The sequence below is a fragment of the Aricia agestis genome, chromosome 3, assembly GCF_905147365.1.
Source record: "Aricia agestis chromosome 3, ilAriAges1.1, whole genome shotgun sequence".
NCBI lineage: Eukaryota > Metazoa > Arthropoda > Insecta > Lepidoptera > Lycaenidae > Aricia > Aricia agestis.
In genome coordinates this window covers 16,351,948-16,376,825 of record NC_056408.1, presented here as the reverse complement: position 1 = coordinate 16,376,825, position 24,878 = coordinate 16,351,948, and the positions used below count along the sequence as shown (strand labels likewise).

The 24,878-nt window shown below is 34.9% G+C and overlaps 3 protein-coding genes across 3 annotated transcripts in view; 2 read left to right on the top strand and 1 right to left on the bottom strand.

Annotated features, from left to right (window-relative positions):
* LOC121725651 (sorting nexin-7-like) overlaps positions 1–3,809 on the bottom strand; it is a 147,598-nt gene extending 143,789 nt beyond the window's left edge. The window contains exons 1-2 of the mRNA XM_042112685.1: positions 3,705–3,809; positions 3,287–3,422 (exon numbers count right to left, since the gene is read on the bottom strand). Coding sequence (XP_041968619.1) covers positions 3,287–3,421 — 135 coding nt within the window. The 5' untranslated portion in view covers position 3,422; positions 3,705–3,809. The remainder of the gene's footprint in view (positions 1–3,286; positions 3,423–3,704) is intronic.
* Positions 3,810–8,845: 5,036 nt separating this feature from the next.
* LOC121725434 (cyclin-dependent kinase 9) lies at positions 8,846–12,507 on the top strand. Its single transcript, XM_042112413.1, has 5 exons — positions 8,846–9,642; positions 9,874–9,959; positions 10,356–10,493; positions 10,718–10,797; positions 12,056–12,507. Exons 1-5 carry the CDS (start codon positions 8,961–8,963, stop codon positions 12,273–12,275), a joined length of 1,206 nt encoding a protein of 401 aa, XP_041968347.1. The 5' UTR covers positions 8,846–8,960; the 3' UTR covers positions 12,276–12,507.
* Positions 12,508–21,646: 9,139 nt separating this feature from the next.
* On the top strand, positions 21,647–24,655 carry LOC121725562 (zinc finger protein 625-like). The gene is made up of 2 exons (XM_042112575.1): positions 21,647–22,093; positions 23,442–24,655. The coding sequence occupies exons 1-2, from the start codon at positions 21,852–21,854 to the stop codon at positions 24,469–24,471; spliced, it is 1,272 nt and encodes a 423-aa protein (XP_041968509.1). The 5' UTR covers positions 21,647–21,851; the 3' UTR covers positions 24,472–24,655.
* Positions 24,656–24,878: the final 223 nt, after the last annotated feature.

Genomic DNA, 24,878 nt, shown 5'->3' with positions numbered 1-24,878 from the left:
AGTGATTTGGATATTGTTTTATCATAATTCAATAAATACTTAATATATATACGCTTCAACGATCGCTTTTCAGTAATAAAAAAAATACATCATTTTTTTAAACCATGTACAATTTTATTGAAAATGACCCATAATATACGTCTTTGTATAATTGGTACTACATGAGCGTCACTGTACACAAGGTCCTTATACATGGTGCCGATATTATAAAGTCTCAGCCTCTTCCGATAGGCACACTATCGGAAGATATTCAAGAGGTCAGACAAAAGGACTTTAAAAACTTTCGTCTTTTTCGTGCCCGAAAAACCTCAAGACTGAACACAAATACGGACATTTTCAATCTTTTATTAATTACTTCTGACCCTGTAATATCAAGTCTCAGAGAGAAACCGAAGCATCGGGTAGTTCCATTTGTGAAAGAGGTGACCGACTTATTCGAAACCCCTGCCATTCCTGGTCATCAACATATCGTGGTAGACAGTGATGATGATGATTATGATGATGATGAAGATGACGATGAAGATGACGATGATGATGACGATGATGATAATAATTAATAAATAATAAAAGAGGAGAGGTACTGTATGCTATTTATACAGACCTCAAAAAGGCTTTCGACATTGTCCATCATGTCCCTAGTATTAGTCATTTTATACTATATTATTTTTATTTGCATGTATTGTGAATTGTATGATTGGTTTTGTGAACCTAATAAAAACAATGATTATAACTCTCCTCCTCTTAAAAGTTTAGGGATTTGTAGTTAACAGCGGTTATCCAACTAATTTGTAGTAAATTAAAACCGAACCTCTGTATTTTGTGTTATTTAGTTAATAAAATTGACATTTTAATGGTTGTTTCTTTTATTCTCACATTGCATATTTAATTAATTATAAAAATCGGCCAAGTGCGTGTCGGACTCGCGCACTGAGGGGAAATATAGGTCAAAAATTGTGTTTTTGTATGGGAGCCCCCCTCAGTTTTTTATTTTATTTAAATATTATTATTAATTATTAAAGTACACATATAACTAAGGCCTTTATGAATATTTCAAGTGCCTAGCTGTTAGCATTATTGATAACGAGCAAAAAAGGCTAAAATAATATCGTTTGTTGTATGGGAGCCCACCTTAAATATTAATTTTATTTTGTTTTTAGTATTTATATTTTGTTATTATGTATAAATAAACATAAATACGTATGTTTCTGCGTATTTTAATGAATAAAATATTTTTGTCCACCTAAGGGCCTTCGCCCACTGCGACTTTTAGTAGCGATGCAGTCGCGCGACTATGAAGCGCATGACTGCATCACTACTAACGCGCGTTAGACGCATTTGCAACTCCATACAAAACACACACCTAGCGACTGCATCGCGACTGTATCGATGCAAATATGCGACAGTATCGCGACTGCATCGCTACAAAAAGTCGCAATGGGCGCACGGCCTAAATCTTACAAAAGGCCTTGTGTGCGCCGCCCGCGCCGCGCCGTACCTACTTTGCGCGAGGGCTTTGCGCTGCACGATAGTCCCTTTTTAGTTTCTCCATTTAGCAATAAAAATAATAATTTAGAATACGATGTACTTATATTCAACTGAGGATAATATGGGCAAGTGTTAACTATACATAATATAATAAAGTTAAAATATAAGTATATTTAAATATAAAATAATGTACATACAGTAATCAACATGCATTAATAGTGTATCTTATAATATATTTCTATTCCGGTTTAGGTATGGTCACATGGCAACGAGCTTGTTCGATTGTCGGTTCCAAATAACGTGTAGCTACAAGATAGTGACAGCTGAACTGCACCAGATACAGTCAGCATACCTAGCTGGCAATGTTGGAGCACCTTGTCTTGTATGTCTGGCTGAGCAGACCAGTTTTCGGTTTAGTGACCTGGTAACCCTATCTGTATATAGCATGATTAAATAAAATAAGGTCTACAGCTATAACTGCTAAAATAATCCTACTTCTTACTATCCTACTAATATTATAAAGGCGAAAGTTTGTTTGGATGTATAGATGTATGGATGTGTGGATGTTTGATACTCTTTCACGCAAAAACTACTGAACGGATTTTAATGAAACTTTACAATAATATAGCTTATGCATCAGAATAACACATAAGCTACAATTTTAACCGACTTTCAAAATGGGGGAGGTGTTATGTTCGTTTTCTTATGTTAAACGATTACTCCGCCGTTTGTTAACCGATTTTCAAAATTTTTCTTTTGGTATCATCCCAATTTGGTATTATATTCACAAAAGTGGTGATCTGATGAAGGATCCATAAGTAATCGAGGGAACTCCTCAAAATTTATAGGGAAACATGTGGTGACTTCGGTTTCGTGAAAAGTATTCTAAGCATATGCTACCAACAAGTAAGATTTTGCACCGAGGTATACCTGGTATACCATGGTTCGGAAGGTGCTGAGAGAACTCCTGATTCTTTATAGATACAAGTTTGGGAGTTTCGACGTTGTTTTAAGAACGGAAAGCATATGCTACTATGCAAATTACATTAATGATCATCATCACCACCATATTATACCATGCATCGTCCCATGGTTATGACTTATGAGCCTATAATGACCTTGTTATTGGTACTTTTCATAGTCTTTTATATCGAGACTCGAGTTTGTCAAGCGATAATAAAAAAAATCTATACCTACCTAATATTATAAACCTGAAGAGTATGTTTGCTTGAACGCATTAATCTCAGGAACTACAGGTCCGATTTAAAAACTTATTTCAGTGTTAGATAGCTCATTTATCGAGTAAGACTATAGGCTAAATATTATCACGTTAAGACTAATACAACCGAATAAACTCAGGAAAATGTGGGAAAAACAGAGGAAATATAAGCACAAACCAATTTACACGGTTTTGCATTCGTTACAAAGGTCTCGGGCTCCGTGAGGTCTATAGAAAAAAATATCAGAAAAAAGTTCAAGAGAAAAGCAGGGAAACAGGGAAAATCATTTTATGGCAAAACAATGTTTGCCGGGACAGCTAGTATGAATTACTTCATATTATTTTAGCAGCAAAGCTAAGCAAACTTCAAAAGTCTTATGATCTTTACAAAAGTTTCTAATAAATTCAGACATAATAAATACAGTTTACCTATGTTTTAATCACTTACAGATTTTGTCAAGGAGCTTTTCTGTGGCCAACATCACCGAAGTGGTCACAAGAACTCAGTCCAACCGTTGATACATAAGTGATTATAACATAATAATAGTAGTACTCGCGTAAACCTAAGAAATCACAATTTACCTTTACAGCAATATCAAAGCCATGCTCCATTATAAGTGGAGCTCCTTCCTGAGCATCGTCAGTTACACTGGGCGCCTCATTGTCGGTCACATCAGCATCGTTTAGCTCTAAAACTGAACTACTATCACTCGCCATTCTGTAAATGAAAGACAAACACTCAGTACTTTCTTTATTAAATTCCATTTTTGAGGGTAACTGCAACCGACTACTTCAACTAAACAACAATTCATAACTTTATCAATAATACTAAAAGTGGGCGTACTCCAATATAAATACAGCATTAAAACTACATATGATTAAATTTTGCTTGGCCTATTTAGCCTGATTTGGATCGATATTGCAAACTGCACTTTGGTATAGAAGTTTTCATCTATTTTAATTAATTAAATAGGAAACAAAACATGATCAAAAAACTTACTTGATGTAACAGCAAAAATAATTAATGAAAGATAAAATTACAAACTAATAAAGAATGTTAATAAAATTGAAAAACAACATTAAATTTTAAGCGCTCGCTTTGCTTTCATTTATTTGACATGTGATTTGACATAAGTCATTTTTTTTTATTAAATTTTACGGGCCTGGAATCTGGATTCTAGTCCTTTTAGCCCAGTCCTTAAAATACATCTCATTGTTTTTAACCACAAATAACATAACATTATGGAGGCCCGAGGCACTTCACATGGCTATTTGTATTTGCAAATAATTGATGTATTCAGTATTTACCAAACAATCACCATGTGTAGACCATAGACTTATTTATATACTGTCGGTGTAGACCACAGTGTAATAACCATAAACTTATAATAGTGTAGACGGTATACGTTTGACAAGTATTGGCCTTATTTGCCTATTTGACAAATACATTACCAAATACACGTATCCGTTACCTTTGTCGGTTTTTGACGGCACATCAAAAGAGTCAAATACGTAAGTACAGCCACAGACTAATAAGAGATACTACTCGACAAGGCTTTAAATGAACGTGGCGAAAAAAGGAACTAATGCTACCATCATACAAAAACCGTCATTTTTGACAGTTCTCCTTTACGTGCAGCGCCACCACCCACGTTCATTTAAAGCCTTGTCAAACTGTAAACAAAATCAAGTAAAATTTTGGTATTTAACGTGGAAAGCCGTATTTGCCTTTATTTGCTTGTTTGTGTATACGTCAATAATTTTGCCAAATGCAACAAATAGCCAATAGCAAATACAAATAGCTATGTGAAGTGCCTACATTACACAGAGCATTACGAAATTAAAGTTTTTTCCCAACATTTTTTAAAAAGCTGTAAAGCGGTCCATATAAAATATTTTTCTGAAGTAAATCCAGGGAGGTGTCACTCCGCCGTTCCGCCGCCGAGCTACAAGTACATACGGAGACTCCCCGACGTCGCGGCGTCGGGGCGATTCAATGTGTCTAAACACACTAGGCTGAATTACGCCGGAGTAATTTCCGCCGCAAATGTCAACGTATACAAAACGCGACGTAATAGTGTGTCACACCACACTCACACATCGTATTCGGCCCGTATTTTGTATGCAATTTAAACGCGGCGTAAACGCGGCGGACTTACCTAATTAGTAATTACCTACATCAAAAGAAAATCAGGTGTCGTGTCTGTGTAAACTGATTTTAAATTTGTTCGGTATTCATTTACTTTATACTTATTTGATTTTTACAACTCTATTTTCGGCATATCCGATATCTGACAAGGTGTGGAATAAAGTTTACTTTCGCGCGGCGCCAGAGAGCTCAATGTCGGCTGCTCGCGTGCGGTCCGTTTGTTAATAATAATTATTAGGCACATAAAACGGCGGCATTTGTAAACATCAAAGCAGTGAGACTTCTGTACTTGTACTATTATCTATTCTGTGGTAACTGTTTCAAAGACAATAGCCGTGTTCGTTTCATTTTTTCGCAGTTTGGCAGCTGACTGTCAACTTCATAATAGGGAATAAGCAAAAAAAAATATTCCATCTCAAATATGTTTTTCTGTAATCTTTATCATCCTCACATTATAATCAAAAGGTATTTTTTTTAATTGGTAATCATTTAAACCCATAAAATGTTGTTTAAAAAATGCAAAGGAGGGAAATTCAAAGTTACTAAACGCGCCACTATTGGTCGAAACGAAATGTGACGTCAGATGTTACATATCGGTGTCGATATTCATACTGTGGTTATAGTATTTGTTAGAAAAATAGTTTAAAACTGGTGATTTCAAGTGAATCTATATTTCTAGTGTATCTATATGAGTATACTGCCGTGCAGACACTAAAGTGCAGTAAGGCACATTTTGGTGATTTTCCGTTTTTGATATATTCTAAATCTACATTTGTTTCTCTTTATTTCTGGCTTACTCACATTATCTTACGTTAAATGGAAGTATTTTATTTTTAACCATAAAGTTTTTTGAAAATGCAGTAACGACCCCATTTTACCGCTCAAAAGACATTATTGCTATATAAATCGCAGTAAAATCACTTGCTGCGAGGATTTTTTGTGATTTCAGATTAAAACGCAGTAAATACAAATAAAATACTGTTTTTTAAATACTTCCGTATACACACACAGTCACGTAAAAAGCTAATTAAATCGCAGTATATGTAAACTCCATACAAACAGTTTTTACTGCATTTAATCAGTACTAGTGATTACTAATTAAAATGCAGTAAATTCAGGTATAATACTGCATTTTAAAAAGTTAATTGCTAAATTGATATAATCTATACTACTTACTAAAATGCAGTATTTGTATTGTATTCTTTGAAAGAGTTGTATGTATGCAATTCGTACAACTATCTTTTACAAAAAGATTAAGTACTTGCAGGCTATTGTAAAGCGTATTTTGATATTCAATTATAATGATTATTATTGCATGGTGAGGTCAATATTAGATTTTACTATATCAAAAATGGTTAAAATGACGCCATATTAATTAACGATAAGTGTAATCGCTTAGTTTTGGCCGGTTTTAATTCTTATTAATAACAATTGATAAGTTAAAAAAATTGTTACTTATTAATATACCACTTATTTCTCAGTTCCACCATTCTATAGTTTTTGTGTTCCTTTCAGTGCCAATTATGGACTGATTAATTGTATAATGAAGTGCTTAGTATTCCTAATGCACAATAAAAATGGTATTTTTTAAAATATAGTACACCTAGTACTATTATATTTAAAAAAAAATTAAGCATTATTTCAAAATAACGATGTTAAAGTACTAAGAGAAGATAATAATTGTTAGTTTTTTATGCAAAAATGCAGATTTTTTAATAAATTTTAAGCTTAGAAACGAAGTTCAAATGAAAACGCATCCTATTTGATTATTAAAAATAGAATTTTCATAATTAAATTATTATGCTGTTTCATTTGTATGCACTACTTCTTTTATGTTACAGAACACAAAACTAACTAAAGTGCAGTAATGCACCTTTTTTACTGCGTTTTAATATGTAATTCTCGGTTTTTTTCTGTGCAGTAAAGGGGCCCCAAAAATATTAATGCCTGTAATAAATTATTCATGAGGTTTTCAGGGCATTCTTTACGTCTAGGATTAAGTTTACGTTATTCCCTTTGAGATAAAGTTGAAAAATAACAAAACAAATACATTTTAATATATTTTTTTACGTTTTTAAACTTTAAACGCGTTTTTCTCCGAATCATGATTTTGCACATACTGTGCTTTAGTGTCTGCTCGGCAGTATATTAGGTTTTAGAAATTAGTTTTTCAGGTTTTATCAAAGCACAATCGGACTATCTACCGAAAATAGATGCATTTATGATGTTAGAATATTTTGCATCAAATCTTGATTTTATACGATTTTAATTAGACTAGCTGACCCGGCAAACGTTGTTTTGCCATATAATTATTTCTAGTATAAATTTAAAAAGTGAATAAAAACCTCAGCACTAACAAATGTATATAAGTATACAAAATTTCAACAAAATCGTCTTAGCCATTTTGGAGGAGTTCGCGCACAAACAGTGACACGAGAATTTTTATATATTAGATATTCCAATTATTATGAACAATTTATGTTGAGTAGGTACCTACGTAAGTAGCTACTTGTTTGTTTCAGATCTTCTATTGCAAAATTTACTTGTGACTAAATCGCATGAAGATGTTTAACAGTAACATAAGTATGCTTTATACACAGCATACTTACGTTGAAATGATCATTACAATAGTAATTAACACGATTATGATTTATGGAGATACATTATCGCTTTTCATCATCTTACACCATGGTTCTCGTATTTTTACATCGTTTGGAATACGAAAAATACTTTGTCAGGTGTGTTTCTAGTAATGCTTTTGCACTTCAGTATCACACAATACTTGTAACAATGAGTTTCTAAAATACTAGAGTAGCAATGTCTTACAAAAGATTCTCAGAAATGCGTAACCACTCTTTTGTTCAAAAGACAATGTCAAGTCATATATTCGTTATGTCATTATGTATATGAGATATGTCTGCAGGCATCTTCGAAGTGGCAACGCGTTGCTACCGTAAACTTCCAATCTAGTTACGTTAGTAACATAGAATATCATTGACTTGTAAGAAGGTTTTTTAGCCTCTTCCATGATCTCAATAGCAAATAAACCCGAAAATAAGTACGAAGTAACTGAATCACTAAAGGAAACAAACACGGGACATAACATCTGACGTCATCCACATGGCGCGCTAAATGCCGGCGTTTGAACGGTACAAATTTAATCAATGTTTTAAATTTCAATTTAAAGAATAATTTGAATATTTTGAAGCCTATTTATGTTTTATTCTCATTTATAAAGATATAAAGGACTAAAGTCATGAAAAAAAATCATGCATATTCCCTATTGAGTGTCATGTTCAATAAAATACTAACAATTTCTGTCAGATTTTAGAACATGACACTCACACTGAAACTAATTTTTAACTTTGCGCATGCGCAATGTGCATTGAAAAACGAAACGAACACGAAGAATAGCCGTGTTCGTTTCATTTTTTCGCAGTTTGGCAGCTGACTGTCAACTTCATAATGGAGTGTCATGTTCTAACAATTTCTGTCAGATTTTAGAACATGACACTCACATTGACACTAATTATTAACTTTGCACATGCATTTTTAACTTCTAAAATCTGACTGAAATTGTTAGTATTTTATTGGTATTTTAGAACATGACACTCAATTTTTTTTACACCAAACAATTAAAACCTTGCCGTGTAAAAATTTTATTTGTATAAACACTTTAACCTTTCATGTCTAGATAATATCTAGACACGAAATTATTATACTAAAACATTGTTTCCCGCAATTTACTCGACACTGGCCATGGTTTTATAGCCGAAGTGCCATTATAAGAAAAAAAAATTGTCTTGTGTCTTGACATTTGACAAGTTGACAACTGACAACTGACAACTGACAAGTGACATTTGATATTTGGCAAACAATTTCTGTTTCATTGTATGAAATATAAACTAGTAATCTGTGATTATGTCTACAAATTTAAACTAATAATCTGTGATTGTATGCTTCATGTAATAAAATAATATTATTTAAATTATTTGTACAAAACAAAAAGGAGGAGGTGCAACATTATATAATCTGAAATTATATCATATACTTATATGTTACATATCTTTCCAAGTTTTTTGTAAATCCGACAAAATAGCGTCCAAAATGCAAGGCGTGAGCGCTCCTCGGGAGTCTGCTCCTGTTTTAAGTACGAGTTCCACTATACTCAATATGAGAGAAAAAGAGAAATACATCGAAGAATTTGATTTCCCATTTTGTGACGAATCTTCTAAATACGAAAAAGTTGCTAAAATTGGACAAGGAACATTCGGAGAAGTTTTCAAAGCACGAGCCAGGAACAGTAATAAAAAATTTGTGGCCATGAAAAAAGTGTTGATGGACAACGAAAAGGAAGGATTTCCTATAACAGCCCTTCGTGAGATTAAAATCTTACAACTACTTAAACATGATAATGTCGTTAATCTCATAGAAATATGTAGAACAAAAGCCACTCTTCACAATAAATATAGATCTACATTCTATTTAGTATTTGACTTTTGTGAGCATGACTTAGCCGGTCTCCTGTCTAATGTTAATGTAAAGTTTAGCTTAGGGGAAATTAAAAAGGTCATGCAGCAGTTGCTGAATGGACTTTACTACATACATAGCAATAAAATATTGCATAGAGATATGAAAGCTGCCAATGTACTTATTACAAAAAATGGAATTTTAAAATTGGCAGATTTTGGTCTGGCAAGGGCATTCAGCATTGCGAAGTCTGGACAAGCCAATAAATATACAAACAGAGTTGTGACATTGTGGTACAGGCCTCCTGAATTGTTGTTAGGTAAGGATGAGCAACATGTTTTAATTTAAACTGATGTTAATAGAAAAATATGTTGTGTCAACGAAACAGTATTAAAAGTTTATCTAACATGTACATGATGACTTTGATGATACTTTATTATATTATTTCTGTTGCATGTGTGATTTTGAAGCAACAGTCATAATAATAATTTGTGTTTTGTTTTCGTTTTAATTGAAATTAATAACCTCCAGATGAATGTAATATTTACAGGTGACCGCAACTATGGCCCTCCAGTGGACATGTGGGGTGCTGGTTGTATTATGGCTGAAATGTGGACTCGATCACCTATTATGCAGGTAAATCAGAACTATCTATTGAATGAAAAATCTCTACAATTATTTATTTATATTTTGTCTTACATTCATAAATGAAAGAGAGAAGATTTGATCCAAGTAAATATTAATGTTGCCTTTTTTTATTATATGTATTTAAAAAATAACATTGTTGCATTATACTGGCTCCGAAACTCTCAGATTAATTTTTATAAAATTTTACATGAACATTAAATAGATAAATAACAATAGGATATGACATCGGCTACTTTTACCATGGAAACCGTACCTAATTTTATGTTCCCACAGAAATCTCTCTTAAAATAGTCTTTTAAAAGAAAAAATTGGCAGGCTTGTAGTCAGTAGTCTGATGTGAACAAGGGTCTAATATGTATTTATTATGTATTTTTTCAATCTCAGGGTCCCACGGAACAGCAACAGCTCATATTAATATCTCAGCTGTGTGGATCATGTACACCGGACGTTTGGCCCGGAGTTGAGAACTTAGATCTCTACAATAAAATGGAGCTACCTAAAGGGCAGAAGAGAAAAGTTAAGGTATGCACAATTTAATGAATGTCTTGAATCTATTTGTTTGTATGGGACTCTCCGAGGAACTACCCACTAAAACCCCATGGTGCTCCACTCACCGCTTAGGCAAAGTTACGGGCATGATCAACCCACCGCAACTTTACCAAATGAAGCCTATTAACATCTAAGATTGACGCGTCAAGTGTCAGTGACAATTGACCTAGAACTTTATTGTATTTTGTAAATTGTAGGAAAGACTGAAACCTTACGTCAAGGATCCCTATGGATGTGATTTACTGGACAAATTGTTACAATTGGACCCTGCTAAAAGGTTAGTGAGAATATAATTTTTTTATTTGTAAAAACTACTTCATTAAAATATTATTAATATAATAATATAAATATGTATTATATTAAAAAAAAAAAAAACGCCTAAAAGTGGTATCATAAAGTTAATATACCTAGTGGAATAGAGAAACAAAGGCCTGAGCAAGAGAGATGTCACTATCAGTAACACTGCGTGGTAAAAAGAGACGTGTGATACATGACAGCAGCACTCTTTTTACCGACTTCCAAAAAGGAGGAGGTTATTTTTGACGTCCAGCCGGCATGTGCCGCACGTTAACAATTTAATCTCATAGAAATCATGTTCGATAATGCTTGTGTAAGTGTGTAGTACCTGGATGACCGTGATTTGCTCGGTATAGCAAACACTCATTGACTTCGTGTTACTTAATAACGCCATCTGCTGGTCGTTAAAACAATTAGTTGCTCACATAATAGTATTATTATTCGCCAATAGATGTCAGGAAGAGTCATATTTTTCAGTTTATCGATTATCGATAAAACACGAATAAAAAGACATTTTCTGAGAATGATTCCTATCGATTTATCGCCCCCGAAACCCCCTATATACTAATTTATATATATATATATATATAAATTAGTATGTATATATATATATATATATATATATATATATATATATATATATATATATATATATATATATATATATATATATATATATATATATATATATATATAATATATATATATATTGCTCGTTTAAAGATATAAGATGTACGCATATATATTTTTACACACAGATGAAACCAATTTCGGTTTTGTTTGGCAGCTCAAGATTGTTGCTCTACTTTGCTAGGTATATTAACTTTATGAGTGGTATAGAGCGCGGCTCTTGACTCGGAGGTCGTGGGTTCGATTCCCGCATTGGATAAATGCTATCACCTGACAAGTAAGACGATCCATGCGTCAGATGGGCATGTAAAAAGTCGGTCCTGCGCCTGATCTCTCGCTGGTCGTGTCGGTCTTCCGTCGCACTGGGTTATGAGAGTAAAGGAATAAAGAGTGCTCTTGTGTACTGCGCACACACTTGGGCACTATAAAATTACTCCTGCATAGGTGGCCTGGTTTCAATGAAACCGGCCACCATCACTAAAACCGGTTTGGGAGCTATTATTATATTTATAATCTTATATTTTCCCCTTCAGTTTCGTCTACTTATATTTTTTAAGTTGGGCATAGCCTATAATCTATAATATCATTGATTATAAAAAAAATTACAGGTATGATGCCGACACGGCTTTGAATCATGATTTCTTCTGGATGGATCCAATGCCATGTGATCTTGCGAACATGTTGGCGCAGCACACGCAGAGTATGTTTGAGTATTTGGCACCACCGCGCAGGCCGGGCCACCTGAGACACCACCACCACGTGCCAGGAGCTCAGCCTAAACCCGCCCAGCCACCTCAGGACTCGGGCTATCAGGATAGAGTCTTTTAGGTCCGCATAATAGCATTTCTAAAATGTTCCACATAGTAATGCTGAGCAAAAGCAAAAGACCAAGTGGTCGCTATCTATTCATTATGTGACGTTTTAACAACTATTTAACAACTCACATACCGGGTTTGTTTTTGATTTCATATTAAGTATACTGCTACTTGCTGCTAAGAAGAACTTAATATTATGTACTTTCTTTAAAAATAAAAACATAGCTTACATGTCGGATTACGTACCTTATTTTTTACTATTTGCATGTATGTATTTGTGTATATTTTGTATTTTTACAAAAGCTTCAGTAATTTTAATGGTTTCTTAGAGTATTTCACAAGAGTTAATTCAATCTATTATAATATAGCTGTCCCGGTGAACTTCTTGTCACTTTAAAACCTTCCCTGGACTTCTACGAATATTTTAAGACTAAAATTAGCCCTACCAGTTCAGCCGTTTTCGAGTTTTAGCGTTACTAACACAATTGAAAAACCATTTTTATATACATAAATAGATATTTTATTATATTTATATATCTATACGGATTAAAGATATTGAGTTAATAACATGTTTCACTTTAAAAAATTAATAGTGTTAATAATATATGATCAAAAAAACTAGAATGCCAGCTTTATAGACGTATGGTCACCATTTATCTGGTTATTGTCACTTTAAGGTTTCGTCCAAACCTACGCGTCAGTAACGCGGGACGCGGGACGAGAGCGTCTGCAACGCGAAACTGGTGTGCTCACCTGCGCGCGCACCGCGTCTACGGTGCGAAACCGTAGATTATTCCCGCTCTGCCGCCGCAAACGTCCCGCGTTGCAGACGCTCCCGCTTCGCAGTCGCTTTGGTCGCGCATGTTTGGCCGAAGCTTAAGACTAAATATAAAGTGGGGCTGACTTTAAAATAACGTACTGAGCGCCCACTAGCCGCGCTAAAAAACTCCAAATACCTATTACAATGTTTATTTTGTGTGCTGCTTAGAGTGCGTGTCAGATAACTCAGCGCGTGACTGGGGTGTTTTCTTTGCTTATTACAGTAGTTTTTTTTTGTTCTAAGCTCTAACTAAGTTCTAGTAGGAAAAATTAGTATCCGATTTTGACTGTGCGCAGACTTATCAGGCGCGCACTACGAGTATACATAAAATTTGGTAGTGCGGCCCGGGGTAAAATTCTACTTCCGGTTTTTAAAGATTAAAGGGAACAAAGGGACATGAGGGAAAAAAAGCGACTTTGTTTTATAATGTATAGTGATGACTGCCAACAATGGGGTCAATTTGCCCTTTGTATAATGATTTTAAAACTGACTTATAGCGGAGTCAATGAAGGTTTTCACCATGAAGCTACAACTCGGGCGAATTAACATGACACCTGGTTCAATTGACGTTTTTCTTAAGTACTGAGTGCAAAAAGTTTTTTTATTTTAAGTTATTTCAAAAAAAAAATTACGTTACCGGAACTAGTTATTTTTATAGGGCTACACTAACCACAGTATTAACCAAGTACGAGTTGGACTCGCCCAAGGGTTCCCCAGCAGGAATACGAGGTTTTTGGATGCGTCCGATAATTTGTATCTAGCTTCATATTAATATATTCCGTGAGTAGCTAATTCATACCACAGACGCACGGCAATGTTCAAACGTTAATACGAATAACAAAAACTTAACAAATTTAACGTTCAAACGTAACAACTAACAAATAACACAACAAAACTCAACAAAAATCCAAAAACAATAACCATTAACTACTAACAAATAACTCCTAAACGCAAACTCAATAACACACGTGTAACGGTAACAGATATAATATGCTAACGCTACTGGACGCGTACGACGAGAGCGGGGTGCTGCGCGGGGAAGCGAGGGAGGGGTAAAATTTAAGCCAGGTGTCAAGTTAACTCGCCCGAGTTGTAATTAGCTTTCACCTGCGATTTCGTTCAACCTCCATCGTTTTTATAAAAATTGGTGAGTAGGTTGGGGATACCGAAACAAAAGTGACATAGTGCCAACTTACGCTTTTGCCCTGGGGTGTTTTTTTTTAATAAAAATAACTCCAGGAATCAATAGACACACAAATTGTAAGCAAAATTTGTTATATAATTTTCTTGGAATAAAGCAATAATTTCTGAGTTATTTAAGTTCAAAGAATATAATGTTTTTGCGTGAGAAAAATACATGTGTTAAAGTGGGTTTTCACATTTAACTAAGAAACTATAGGTTTTTACGAAAAATGTGTAATTACCAAAATTGAAGCCAATAAAAAACAAACTAATTCTTACTCTGAAATACCTTCTTATATTCTTTCAAAGTGAGCTATAGGTATAGATAGTATGTATTGTTACGTGCTAGGGTTCGAAGGATTTGGAGAGAAAGACCTGCAAACTCCCTTGAAGACTTTATTCACAAACACTAGGTCACACAAAGTACTAGGTCCAAAACACTAAGCACTATCACTGTCCTAGGTCATAGCTAAGTCGTAGGTTCCACTAGAATCACTTGTTTTCACTCCGAAGTCGTCTCGAAGATCGCTCAGACTAAACTGCGTCTGCCTGCGACTATTTATATTTTATACGGGTCGAGACGAGTTCTGGACTGTACGTGAACATTCCTCTCTCGAATGTACAAAATTCGCGTAAACAAGTGTGGTAATCCTCCGATCGCGAATTCTTAGAAATCTATTGTTATGACTTATCGCGGCCCATATGAGCCGCTTGGGAGTTGTTAGGTTAATTTCAAAATTATTTTCACCTATATTTTTTAATTTTAGATTTTTATTTTAATTTTTAAATTTAAAACGAAATTTTAGATTTGACGTACAGCGATCGTGCAGCGGGGGCGAGGATAAACCCCAATTTGTTATTCCGTGACTCCCGGTTTACCTAGTTCCAATATAATAACGAAGTGTTAAAAAATATGAGATATAAAGCACAATAGTCAAAATACCTTAAACCATAAACATTTTAATAAAACGTAATACTTTGGCTGTAATTAATTTACAAACTCACCTCCGAAAAAACTCTATTTCATCGAAATATAAGTATTAACTAGGATAATTATACATTTTATTTGAATAAATTGTTAGTAAATGTATATTAAAATTTCTTTAACCGAACAATTTTGTTTCTTAATATTTATTTCCAAAGATATTTAAAAAAAACATGAAAAATAGAGAAGATCCGCCCGAGAACCTACAGTTTTATGCTAAGCTAAAATGAATCTTATTGCGATGCGTATACGCTTGGTCTTTGCAAGGTTATCGTTTTTGATTGAGATTAATCCCCGCCTTAAGGGAGATTTCACCAAAGAAATGGAACGCGTTCAAAGCACTCTGAACCGGTTCAAAATGTATAAACGCGATTATAACATTGTACTTAATGCATTTCACCAGCATAAACTGAACGCGTTCACAGCAAATCCGAGTTTTATCTTTTGAACGCCCAAAGTCCGAAGTTTAACGTTATAAAACCCGTTCAAGCTCTGTCATGGCGGAACGAAAAACATAGACAAAAGAAATGTCAAGATGACAGTTTTGACACATGCGTTTGTTAGTTTATGTATTGTTTCTTGCTATTTCGTAGTTAAATTAACGTGAAAAGGCTTTAAAATGACGAAAACATGTAAAATAATCGCGTGACGTTAGTAAACTTAGATTTAATAATCGCGATCAAAAGAAGTTTGTGAAATCCAATCGAAACAAAACGAGATTTACGTCGCATCATGAACGCGTTCAATGGGAACTAAGTTTTATAAAACTAAGTTTTATGTGTGTTTGGTGAAATCCCATCTTAATGTTTCGACTTGTAAAGGAGTGAGCACACTGAGACGGGCCGTGCCGGGGCTCAGCGTGCCGGGGTTTATCGCAAAAATCCGCCTCCATACAATTTGTATAGAAGCGGATGCGCGTATCGCGCACTGTGTCGGGGCGCAGCAGATTTCCGCTTCCATACAAATTGTATGGAGGCGGATTTTTGCGATGAGCCCCGGCACGGCCCGTCTCAGTGTGCTCACTCCTTAAGGTTGCGCAAGCCGCAAGCGCCCCCGAGAGTCGACCAAACCTACGCCATCGCCAGTGGACCATTCTAGAAGCCTAACGCCATCTAGAATCAAATAGCGGATTTACGCTGTCTGCGTTTCTTCAATAAGTTGCGCTGGTTTGACCGTATCCGTAACAGTATATTTTCTTTCGGCGAATACCTAAATCTAAGCATTCAAACTTAAATAAAGGTAAACCGATGCATTTTAAGACATGCACTTTCTTAAGACTTTTTTAAGTGCTTAAAAATAACTTTCTAATGAGCTTTTTAAAAAGTTAATAGCATAAAAATTGAGCTAGTTACGATAAAAATACGATGACTTTCAATTTTTTTTTGGAAAAAAACGAAAAATAAAACGTTCACTATTTCTCTACGAATAATAAAAACTATGGAAGAATAACTGTGTCAAAAATTGTGTCCGCGAGTCTACAAAATGTGACCCGAATACATGCATACTTTATGCATGTATTCGGTACACAATTTTTTGTGTAAGTATCATATAGAAGTGACAATTATAATTGTTGATGGCTTTCGTAAATTGCAATAACTGGGTAATTTTAAGGGTTTATATTTCAATCCAAATATTTAAATATCAAAAACTAGAAGTTCCGCGCGGCTTCGCCCGCGTACATTCATACAACATCGTAAATCAAAGACAAATTAGTCACCAAAAATAGCATATGATCCTTCACGTGGTCCTCTTCTTATCTGTGCCAACTGCCAAATAAAATAAAAATTGCTCCAGTATAGTCTGTTAAGAAAGTGAAGAAATTAAAAAGTGGCAACATCTATGACACTATTGTCATCCCTTTCAAATCAATCTAAGAAAAAAGGGGTAATTCGTGATTGTTCGTAAGATAAGCCCTTTCGAATAATTTACCCCGTTTTTTCCACATTTTCCTGTATTTCTTCGCTCCTATTAGTCTTAGTTAGCATAATAAAATATAAGCTTATAGCCTTCCTCGACAAATGGGTAGATAGCCCTGAAATAATCTACACTGAAATAATTTTTCAAATCGGCGACGTACAAAAATATAGAAATAAATTGCAAGCAGAGTTGCATTTTGCGTTTTTAGAAAAATGAATCATATTATGATTCATACCATGATTCTTCAAAGCGACCATTTTAGCCCCGCAGCACTTCACAGCAGGCACTGCAGGCAGTCTATTCCCCAGAGCCTTAATTTTCAATCAAATATCTTCAATTCACATCGTTCTGTTATGAGCACATATTGTAACATTTTGCGCGCATCAGAAATCAAAATCACAATCCGAATCATGTTCTGATAAACTATCTAGTAAATCTAATAGCAAGTAACTCGAAGGGTCCATAGTATTACGAATCGATTTACGATATTGACCCAGTTTCATCAAGCAATGGTAAATAAATAATGGCTTGTTAAATCAGTTAACGGCCTGTTAGAGCTATCGAGCGTTCCACCATACGCTAATGTCATGTCAAATCACCTAACACGGCGTTAAATTTAATTCCTGCTATGGAGGTCCGTTAAATATTTAACAGGCTGTTATATGAGTCAAAATAACAACTTTCAAAGACAATAATAAGCAATATCAATAAAAGAATCTGTTTTGACTTTTGAGTCTTTCCGCCATGTTTCCGCTACGTCCTTATTATTAATTATTTTCATAGTTAAGAATAATTATTTATTTTCACTTTGCCAAAAATTCAGCCTTCAGATTTTCCTTGACATTGCAAATATACTAACAGGTGGGTGAAACTTTCGAACAAAAAAAAAATTGGGTTCCAAATTTAAACGTAGCAACTAAATTAAGTTGGATAATCTGTGCAATTTTTAAGCAAGATCGACTGTGATTGGTTGATAAAAAAGACTAAGAAGAAGTTTAAAACTCAAAGTTCGATTTTCAGTTAGTGAAAATTATTTTGTAGCAACTCTTTCAAAAATTGTAAATTAGTGGATTAATTATTGAAAAACAAAAGATAAGCCATTCTAAAATGTAAATATAACCGTAAATTGATAAATTGAAGCAAAACATAACTATGTCATACTGTGTTCTAATACAAAGTATGTCATAGTGATTATTTGCATATTTGTATAATAATTTACAACTTAAACTATAATAATATGAAAAAGATAGATTATTATTTCATGGAAAATATTATAATGTATCAGTATGTATGCAGTTAATTTCGAAAATGTTGAAATGTGTCTATTGATTTATTGTAGTAATTAATTGCACGTTAAGGTTATGAACTATAATAATTTATTTATGGAAAATGAAAAACTTTTCATTAATTTCAGATTTTTAGGTCCCTGTTTTAGTTTGCAACATTTTAGTCTGCAGGCAATGGTTGTTAAGAAGAAGAAGAAGGAGGAGGAGGAGAAGGAAGGTATGGGATTATGAGAGGTGCGGCCACTAAGGGAAAATCCTCTGATCAAGTGAGGTGGTATACAGCTGGCCTGAGCCCACGCGATATATTTCAGCTGTCGTATGTACAGGGTGTAACAAAACAAAGTAATAATACTTAAGTGTGTATGTATAAAGTTGCGCGTCCACTGGATCGGAATCGGAGCGTAAGCAGCGGACGGATTTGTTGCCTAAACCTTGTGGATTAAATCTGTTTTATTGTTTTGTGTTTATTTAGCTATGTACATTTGAGCTCATTTTTTTTTTTTTAATTTTTGATATGTTTTTTTTTTATTATAAAATTGTGGCCGTCTATGGACTGTTCGTCCATATCCTTTTTTTGTTATTTTATTATTTAGATTTTTCGCACCAAGGATAATTGAAATAATATTAGATATGAATTTTAATTAATTGTGGTCCATCACGCCATGGACAGTATATATACATATACATACATATAATAAATAAATATATATTTATTGTTTTATAAATTACATAATAATAATATTAATGTTTTGAACGGTGAGGTCCTAGTCGGTGTGGCGGTTTAATTAATTGTGGTCCATCACGCCATGGACAGTATATATACATATACATACATATAATAAATAAATATATATTTATTGTTTTATAAATTACATAATAATAATATTAATGTTTTGAACGGTGAGGTCCTAGTCGGTGTGGCGGCCAGTAGGTCCGACATTTTTCGATTTCCTTAGATTTTATGCTGCTCCACCCTTTGCCTTTAGATGTTGTGACATTGGCTTGGTGGAGAGGGGTCACTCAAGCTGGGTGGAGTTTCTAGGGTGTTAAAGAGATATCGTTCTGTGTCGAATCTACCCGTCATGTGGCTTAGGACTTTATCGTTCCTGTCTTTTATAGCCATTTTTATGTTATAATCTTTTATGTGTTCGGTTGACACCTCCGTGGCTCTTTTTATGAAGCTTGCCACAGCGTCTCCATCAGTGTCAGTGTAATAGACACAGGTGTTAGTGTGCCGGGATATGGCTACAACTGCATGAGGAACGCTGTCATGGATTGCCAGCTTTCGGGACTTGGTTGTATGATGATCACCGAGGGACTCGTTAATCCCTGAGCTTCATGGATTGTGAGGACGCGAGAGTCCGTTCCCGATCCATAGCCTGTATTAGTGAGGGCTGCTTTCTCCTCTTGTGTGTGGACAAGATACAGGGTATTTAGATCGGTTTTAGGTATTCTCGCTCCTGTATACTTCATTAGCTTTAGGGACCGCACAATTTCCTTCGATGAATATATGTTATTATAGACCATGCTTAAGGCGTATGCCACATCCATAGGGCTCCTGTGTGTGCAAGACAACTCCTGGGTGATGCTGGTTTAAAGAGGTTTTCACGCTCTATAAACGGGAGTTGGTTAATATCTCCAATGAGGATGACATCGTTGGCGCCTGTTAACTGATTCGCCATGACGATTGAGCCGAAATGGTTCATGAGGGCCTCGTCAACTATCAACCTTTTGTAGGTTTCTTTTGTCCCATTTACCAGCAAAGAGGCCATGGTACGAACTTTAGCTTTAACTTTGTTGCCAGTTCGTAGCGATAGCCTTTGCTTTAGATCCTCGGCTGCTTCGATTGTCGTTGTTATTATAACGTCTGTTTCCTCATTTTTGGTATGTTGAGAGTGGAAGGTTTTGCACTTAAAAATTTTAACTTTAGTTTCAATTTAAAAAAATAATAAATGTTAATTTTTTTTTCTTCTAAGTCCGACCTCTTGTTACGTAGTGATACTGACAGGTGAGACGAGGCGAGCGCACCCATTTACACTCTCGCACTTGGGCCGCCTCGCTGTGTCTCGGCGAGAGTGTACAGCTGACATTAATGTCAGCTGTACACTCTCGCCGAGACACCGGACCCTCTCGGTCCGGTGTCGGTATTTTGCGCCCGAGGGCCTCGCGAGGAAAGCGAGCGCATTACTTTTACTGTACACTCTCGCGTTTTTCACTACTAGTCGCGCCGCTAGACAGTGCAGAACAGAAAAATAACAATAATAAACGTCATTATCAGTCATTATGTGAGAAATAAAATTAAATATGATTATAGATCTTTAGATTACAATGATATCTTTCGATGCATGGTGAATGGTTCATAACTGCGATTGAACTAAGCGAGAATGTACATGATCGCACTCGGGCAAGGGGCTCTCAGACGAGACTCTCGCCCGAGAGCTCTCGGCGAGAGTGTACAGCCGACGTAAAACATGAAATATGCAGACCGATTCCTTTGCTATGTTCTACTGGGTAGGACATATATAATAATCTACAAATATATACTAGTAATCTGTGGACATAACATTACAGGCTTTTGACGTTTACACACCGATATGAGTTTTCTCTTTCACTCAACTTACTGCATCGTTAGTTAGAAAGAGTAACATTATCAACTGTCAAAATATAAGGCTCCCTCCAATAGTGTAATACCTCCATGCATTACCTGCTCTGTCTGTGACAGCCTTTACCCTAAACGCTTCTATCCATTGAGGTACTATTCGGAACGTGCACGTCAGTAGTGACATATTTCAAACGAAGTTTTAGGGGCATGTGTCATGTCGGCTGTACACTCTCGCCGAGACACAGCGAGGCGGCCCGAGTGCGAGAGTGTAAATGGGTGCGTTCGCCTCGCCTCGCCTGTCTCGGACCTTCTCGGTCCGGTGTCGGTATTTTGCGACCGAGACAAAGGGTCTCGCGAGGAAAGCGAGCGCATTACTGTACACTCTCGCGTTTTTCATTTGGTTGCATATTTTTGCCACGGCAAGCGCGGCAATCGCTTTCTTTATCCCCTCCACCCACTTCGCACGCTCCGAGACCTTAATCTATGCTTCTATCATACAAAAACGTCATTTTTGACAGTTCTCCTTTACCAATTACCAGCGTCCAGCAGCGCTCCCGTCAATGTCACCTACGTTCAAATAATATATACTAGTAATCTGTGGTTCAAATAAAGCCTTGTCGAACTGCATTTCTAATGCAATTTTTGATCCTCTCGCCATGAATTAGTACCGATGTATAAAATAGAAATATTTATAATACACAGTACACTGATTATTTCTAAAAAGGTAGGTGTTATTCAAGTTCTAAACATTGAGCAAAGTGCAACCCCAGTCCCCAAAGGACTAGATTACTAGAAGCATGGATGGTAAACGGCAGTTTAAAAACGAGGTAGAAATTAATGAATTATTAGAAGAGACAAATTTAAAATATATTGATGAACATAATGATTCAGAAGCAATAAACAATGCTGATGCAAGTTATAAACTTGATTCTTTAGAGAAAAAAACAGAAGTGAATAAGTCTGAAGAAGTTAAAATGAGTGATAATGTAGATGAGGACAGTAGAAGCTATAAGAAATATAAATTGCGCCAAGCACCTAAGTAAGTATTTTTAAAATATTGTCTTTCACTCTATGTTCACTTGTTTTGTCTCAATATATTTTAACCCTTAATTAGGCACATCAAAAAAGTCACACAAGTAGTCGCATGGGGTCTCCACTGACCACAAATAAAAAATGAAAATTAAGTTGAAGAAATGAATAAAACGAAGAATTAATCATGTGAATTGTTACGAGTGCTTTATGATAATTAATCTTAATAATCAAAAACCTTCATTAGCCTCTATACAACTAAAAAAAATCCATCAGTTAGTGCTCAGTCTCAAAATCTCATAAATATCACTATGGTTGATATAGACTTAAAAAATCTATTACCTATTCATTTTGATGGTCAGATTTTTTTTGCAGCACTAAAGGAAGTAAGTCCTAAGATAATACTGACAAACATATTTTCCTCATTTGTGTGATTTGTTACGCACTTGTGGTCATCACACCCTCATCATCATCATCATCATCACCATCCAGTGGTCAGGGATTAATTTAGACATCACTGGGCACTAAAGTCTTGTCTACAGATTCATGTCCGTTACAAAATGGTGCAGTTTTGAAGTTCGTAGGCTATAGGCTTGCAAAATCTCTTTTATCTTCAGAAACCTTCCAGGTGCCAGCGTATTTCACTGTCTTGATCTATACTGATATTGTTACAGAGCAATTATATAAAAAAATGTTGTCAATAGAATGATATACTTACTCATAATATTTTTATAAGTGATCCTAAATTATATCAAAAATAATTTAACAATTAAACATAATATTACAAAAATGGAAACTTGTCTTGTGACAAAAGAAGTCACGTAAGTGGTCGCATGGGGTCAGCACTCAAGAGGGTAGCGACACATGCACCATCGCTAGCTAACCGGCTACCACTTAGGATACCTCAATAGGAGTTAGGAAACTACCAAAAGCGTCGTTGCATTCCTGGAACTCTAGGACATATTTTTTTTCGGTTTGAAAGTGATCTGACCCCATGCAACCAATTAAGGGTTAAATACAAATTACAAAGTAAGCAGAAAAAACTTTAGAAAAATCTATTAGTGTATTGTGGAATAGTTACTCAAAGCCACACTCTACTGATTAATTGGTGATGGATTAGAGCTTTTGAGTTATGCTCATTCAAGTTTAACCCATCAATCCCCAAGCGGCATCTGGCTGCCGCATAAGAATTGAAAATCTATAATTGTGTCTGCAATTCGCACAATAGAGGTATTACGTAATGGTAAATTTGAATTTATTTTCCACAAGAAATTAAGCTTAAATTTTTCCACAATACCTTTTAAAGTTCGTAATGTTTATTACAAGTGCTTTATTTAATTGAGGTCTTATAATTTCAGACTCAAGGTACAAAACCTGAATGAAAATAAACTTCTGCAAATTTCCCAGAGCATACAAAATAGTGATAGAGAAATACAGGCACAAGAGAGTACAAAAGAGGTCATCTTTAAAACTAAACAAAATAGGACCAAAGCTGTTATAAAGAGTCAAGAAAATGAAAAAAATATCCATGAATGTATGTGTTGTAAAACACTTTTTGAAAAATGCATTGACCTTGTAAAGCACAAAGAGGAGCACAAAAATGAATGCTATGCTTGCGACGAATGTAATATTTCATTTTCTTCTCAGCTTATTTACCTATACCACATATATAAACATACGAAACCACCTTACAGTTGCAAAGAATGCTTATTCAAAACGAAATGTCTTAAATCAATAAAAGCTCATATTCAACGACATTCAACAAAAAAACTTGAATGTGGTATTTGTAAAAATGAATTTTACTTTTGTGAAATGGGTGTACACAAACTTAGCCACAGCAGCACAAAATATGAGTGTGGTGAATGTGGAGCTATTAAAGAAAATAAATCTAGTTTTGAGTACCATATGATCTCCCATGCCGGTGTTAAAAAGTACCAGTGCCTATATTGTGGGAAGGGTTATGCACATCCTAATCATTTGAGAGTGCATACTAGAGTTCACACAAGTGATCCAAATGGTCATGAATGTGATGAATGTGGCAAGAAATACAGGAGTGTTAATAGCTTGTACTACCACAAGGTCGGTCGCCACAGTAAAAAAGTGTACGAGTGTGATCATTGTGGTAGGAAGCTTAAGAGTAAAATAAGTATCGAGCAGCATTTACTTCTTCATACCAAGCACAGGCCTTACAAATGCCCCGAGTGTCCGCTGAGCTTTCATACTAAAACTCATCTTAGACTTCATACTTACAGCAAGCATATAGAAGACAGGTTCAAATGTGAATTATGCAGTCGCTCATTTTCAATGAGGAGTGACTACAAAAGACATTTGAGATCAAACATGCACAAAAATAATATTTTTAAGAAGGAGAAACTGGCAAAAAAATAATTGCGATTTGTATAGTTAGGTAGGTACTGCAAATGTGGGTATAATTATTATATTGTGGAATGAGGTTTAATCCAGAAAATGTTTGCAGTGTAGTTCTGGTTCTACCAGATACTGCAAATGGTCCCTATTCTAAATTAAACAGTATCATTTATTAATGACATTGGAAGATTTAAATATAATAATCATATAAAATACTATGTTAAATAAATAAATTCTTAAAATATCTGGATTTTAATTTAAGGTCAATGTGTGAAAGTCTAGTCTTTTCTAAAATTAAAGTTTAACATAATTTGTTGACTTGAGATTTGCTTTAATACATTCTCACGTTGCCCATTTCCCTGCCATCAGGGCTTAAGGCCCAGTAGTCCCTAAAATTAGTAGGTCGATGTCTGTCAGTACGAATATCG

Bases quoted from the DNA above. Each gene is read 5' to 3' on its own strand.
- LOC121725434 (XM_042112413.1), top strand. From the start codon at position 8,961: ATGCAAGGCGTGAGCGCTCCTCGGGAGTCTGCTCCTGTTTTAAGTACG. The intron at 9,643-9,873 runs GTAAGGATGAGC...TAATATTTACAG, and splicing joins GCCTCCTGAATTGTTGTTAG to GTGACCGCAACTATGGCCCT. The intron at 10,494-10,717 runs GTATGCACAATT...TGTAAATTGTAG, and splicing joins GGCAGAAGAGAAAAGTTAAG to GAAAGACTGAAACCTTACGT.
- LOC121725562 (XM_042112575.1), top strand. From the start codon at position 21,852: ATGGATGGTAAACGGCAGTTTAAAAACGAGGTAGAAATTAATGAATTA. The intron at 22,094-23,441 runs GTAAGTATTTTT...TTATAATTTCAG, and splicing joins AAATTGCGCCAAGCACCTAA to ACTCAAGGTACAAAACCTGA.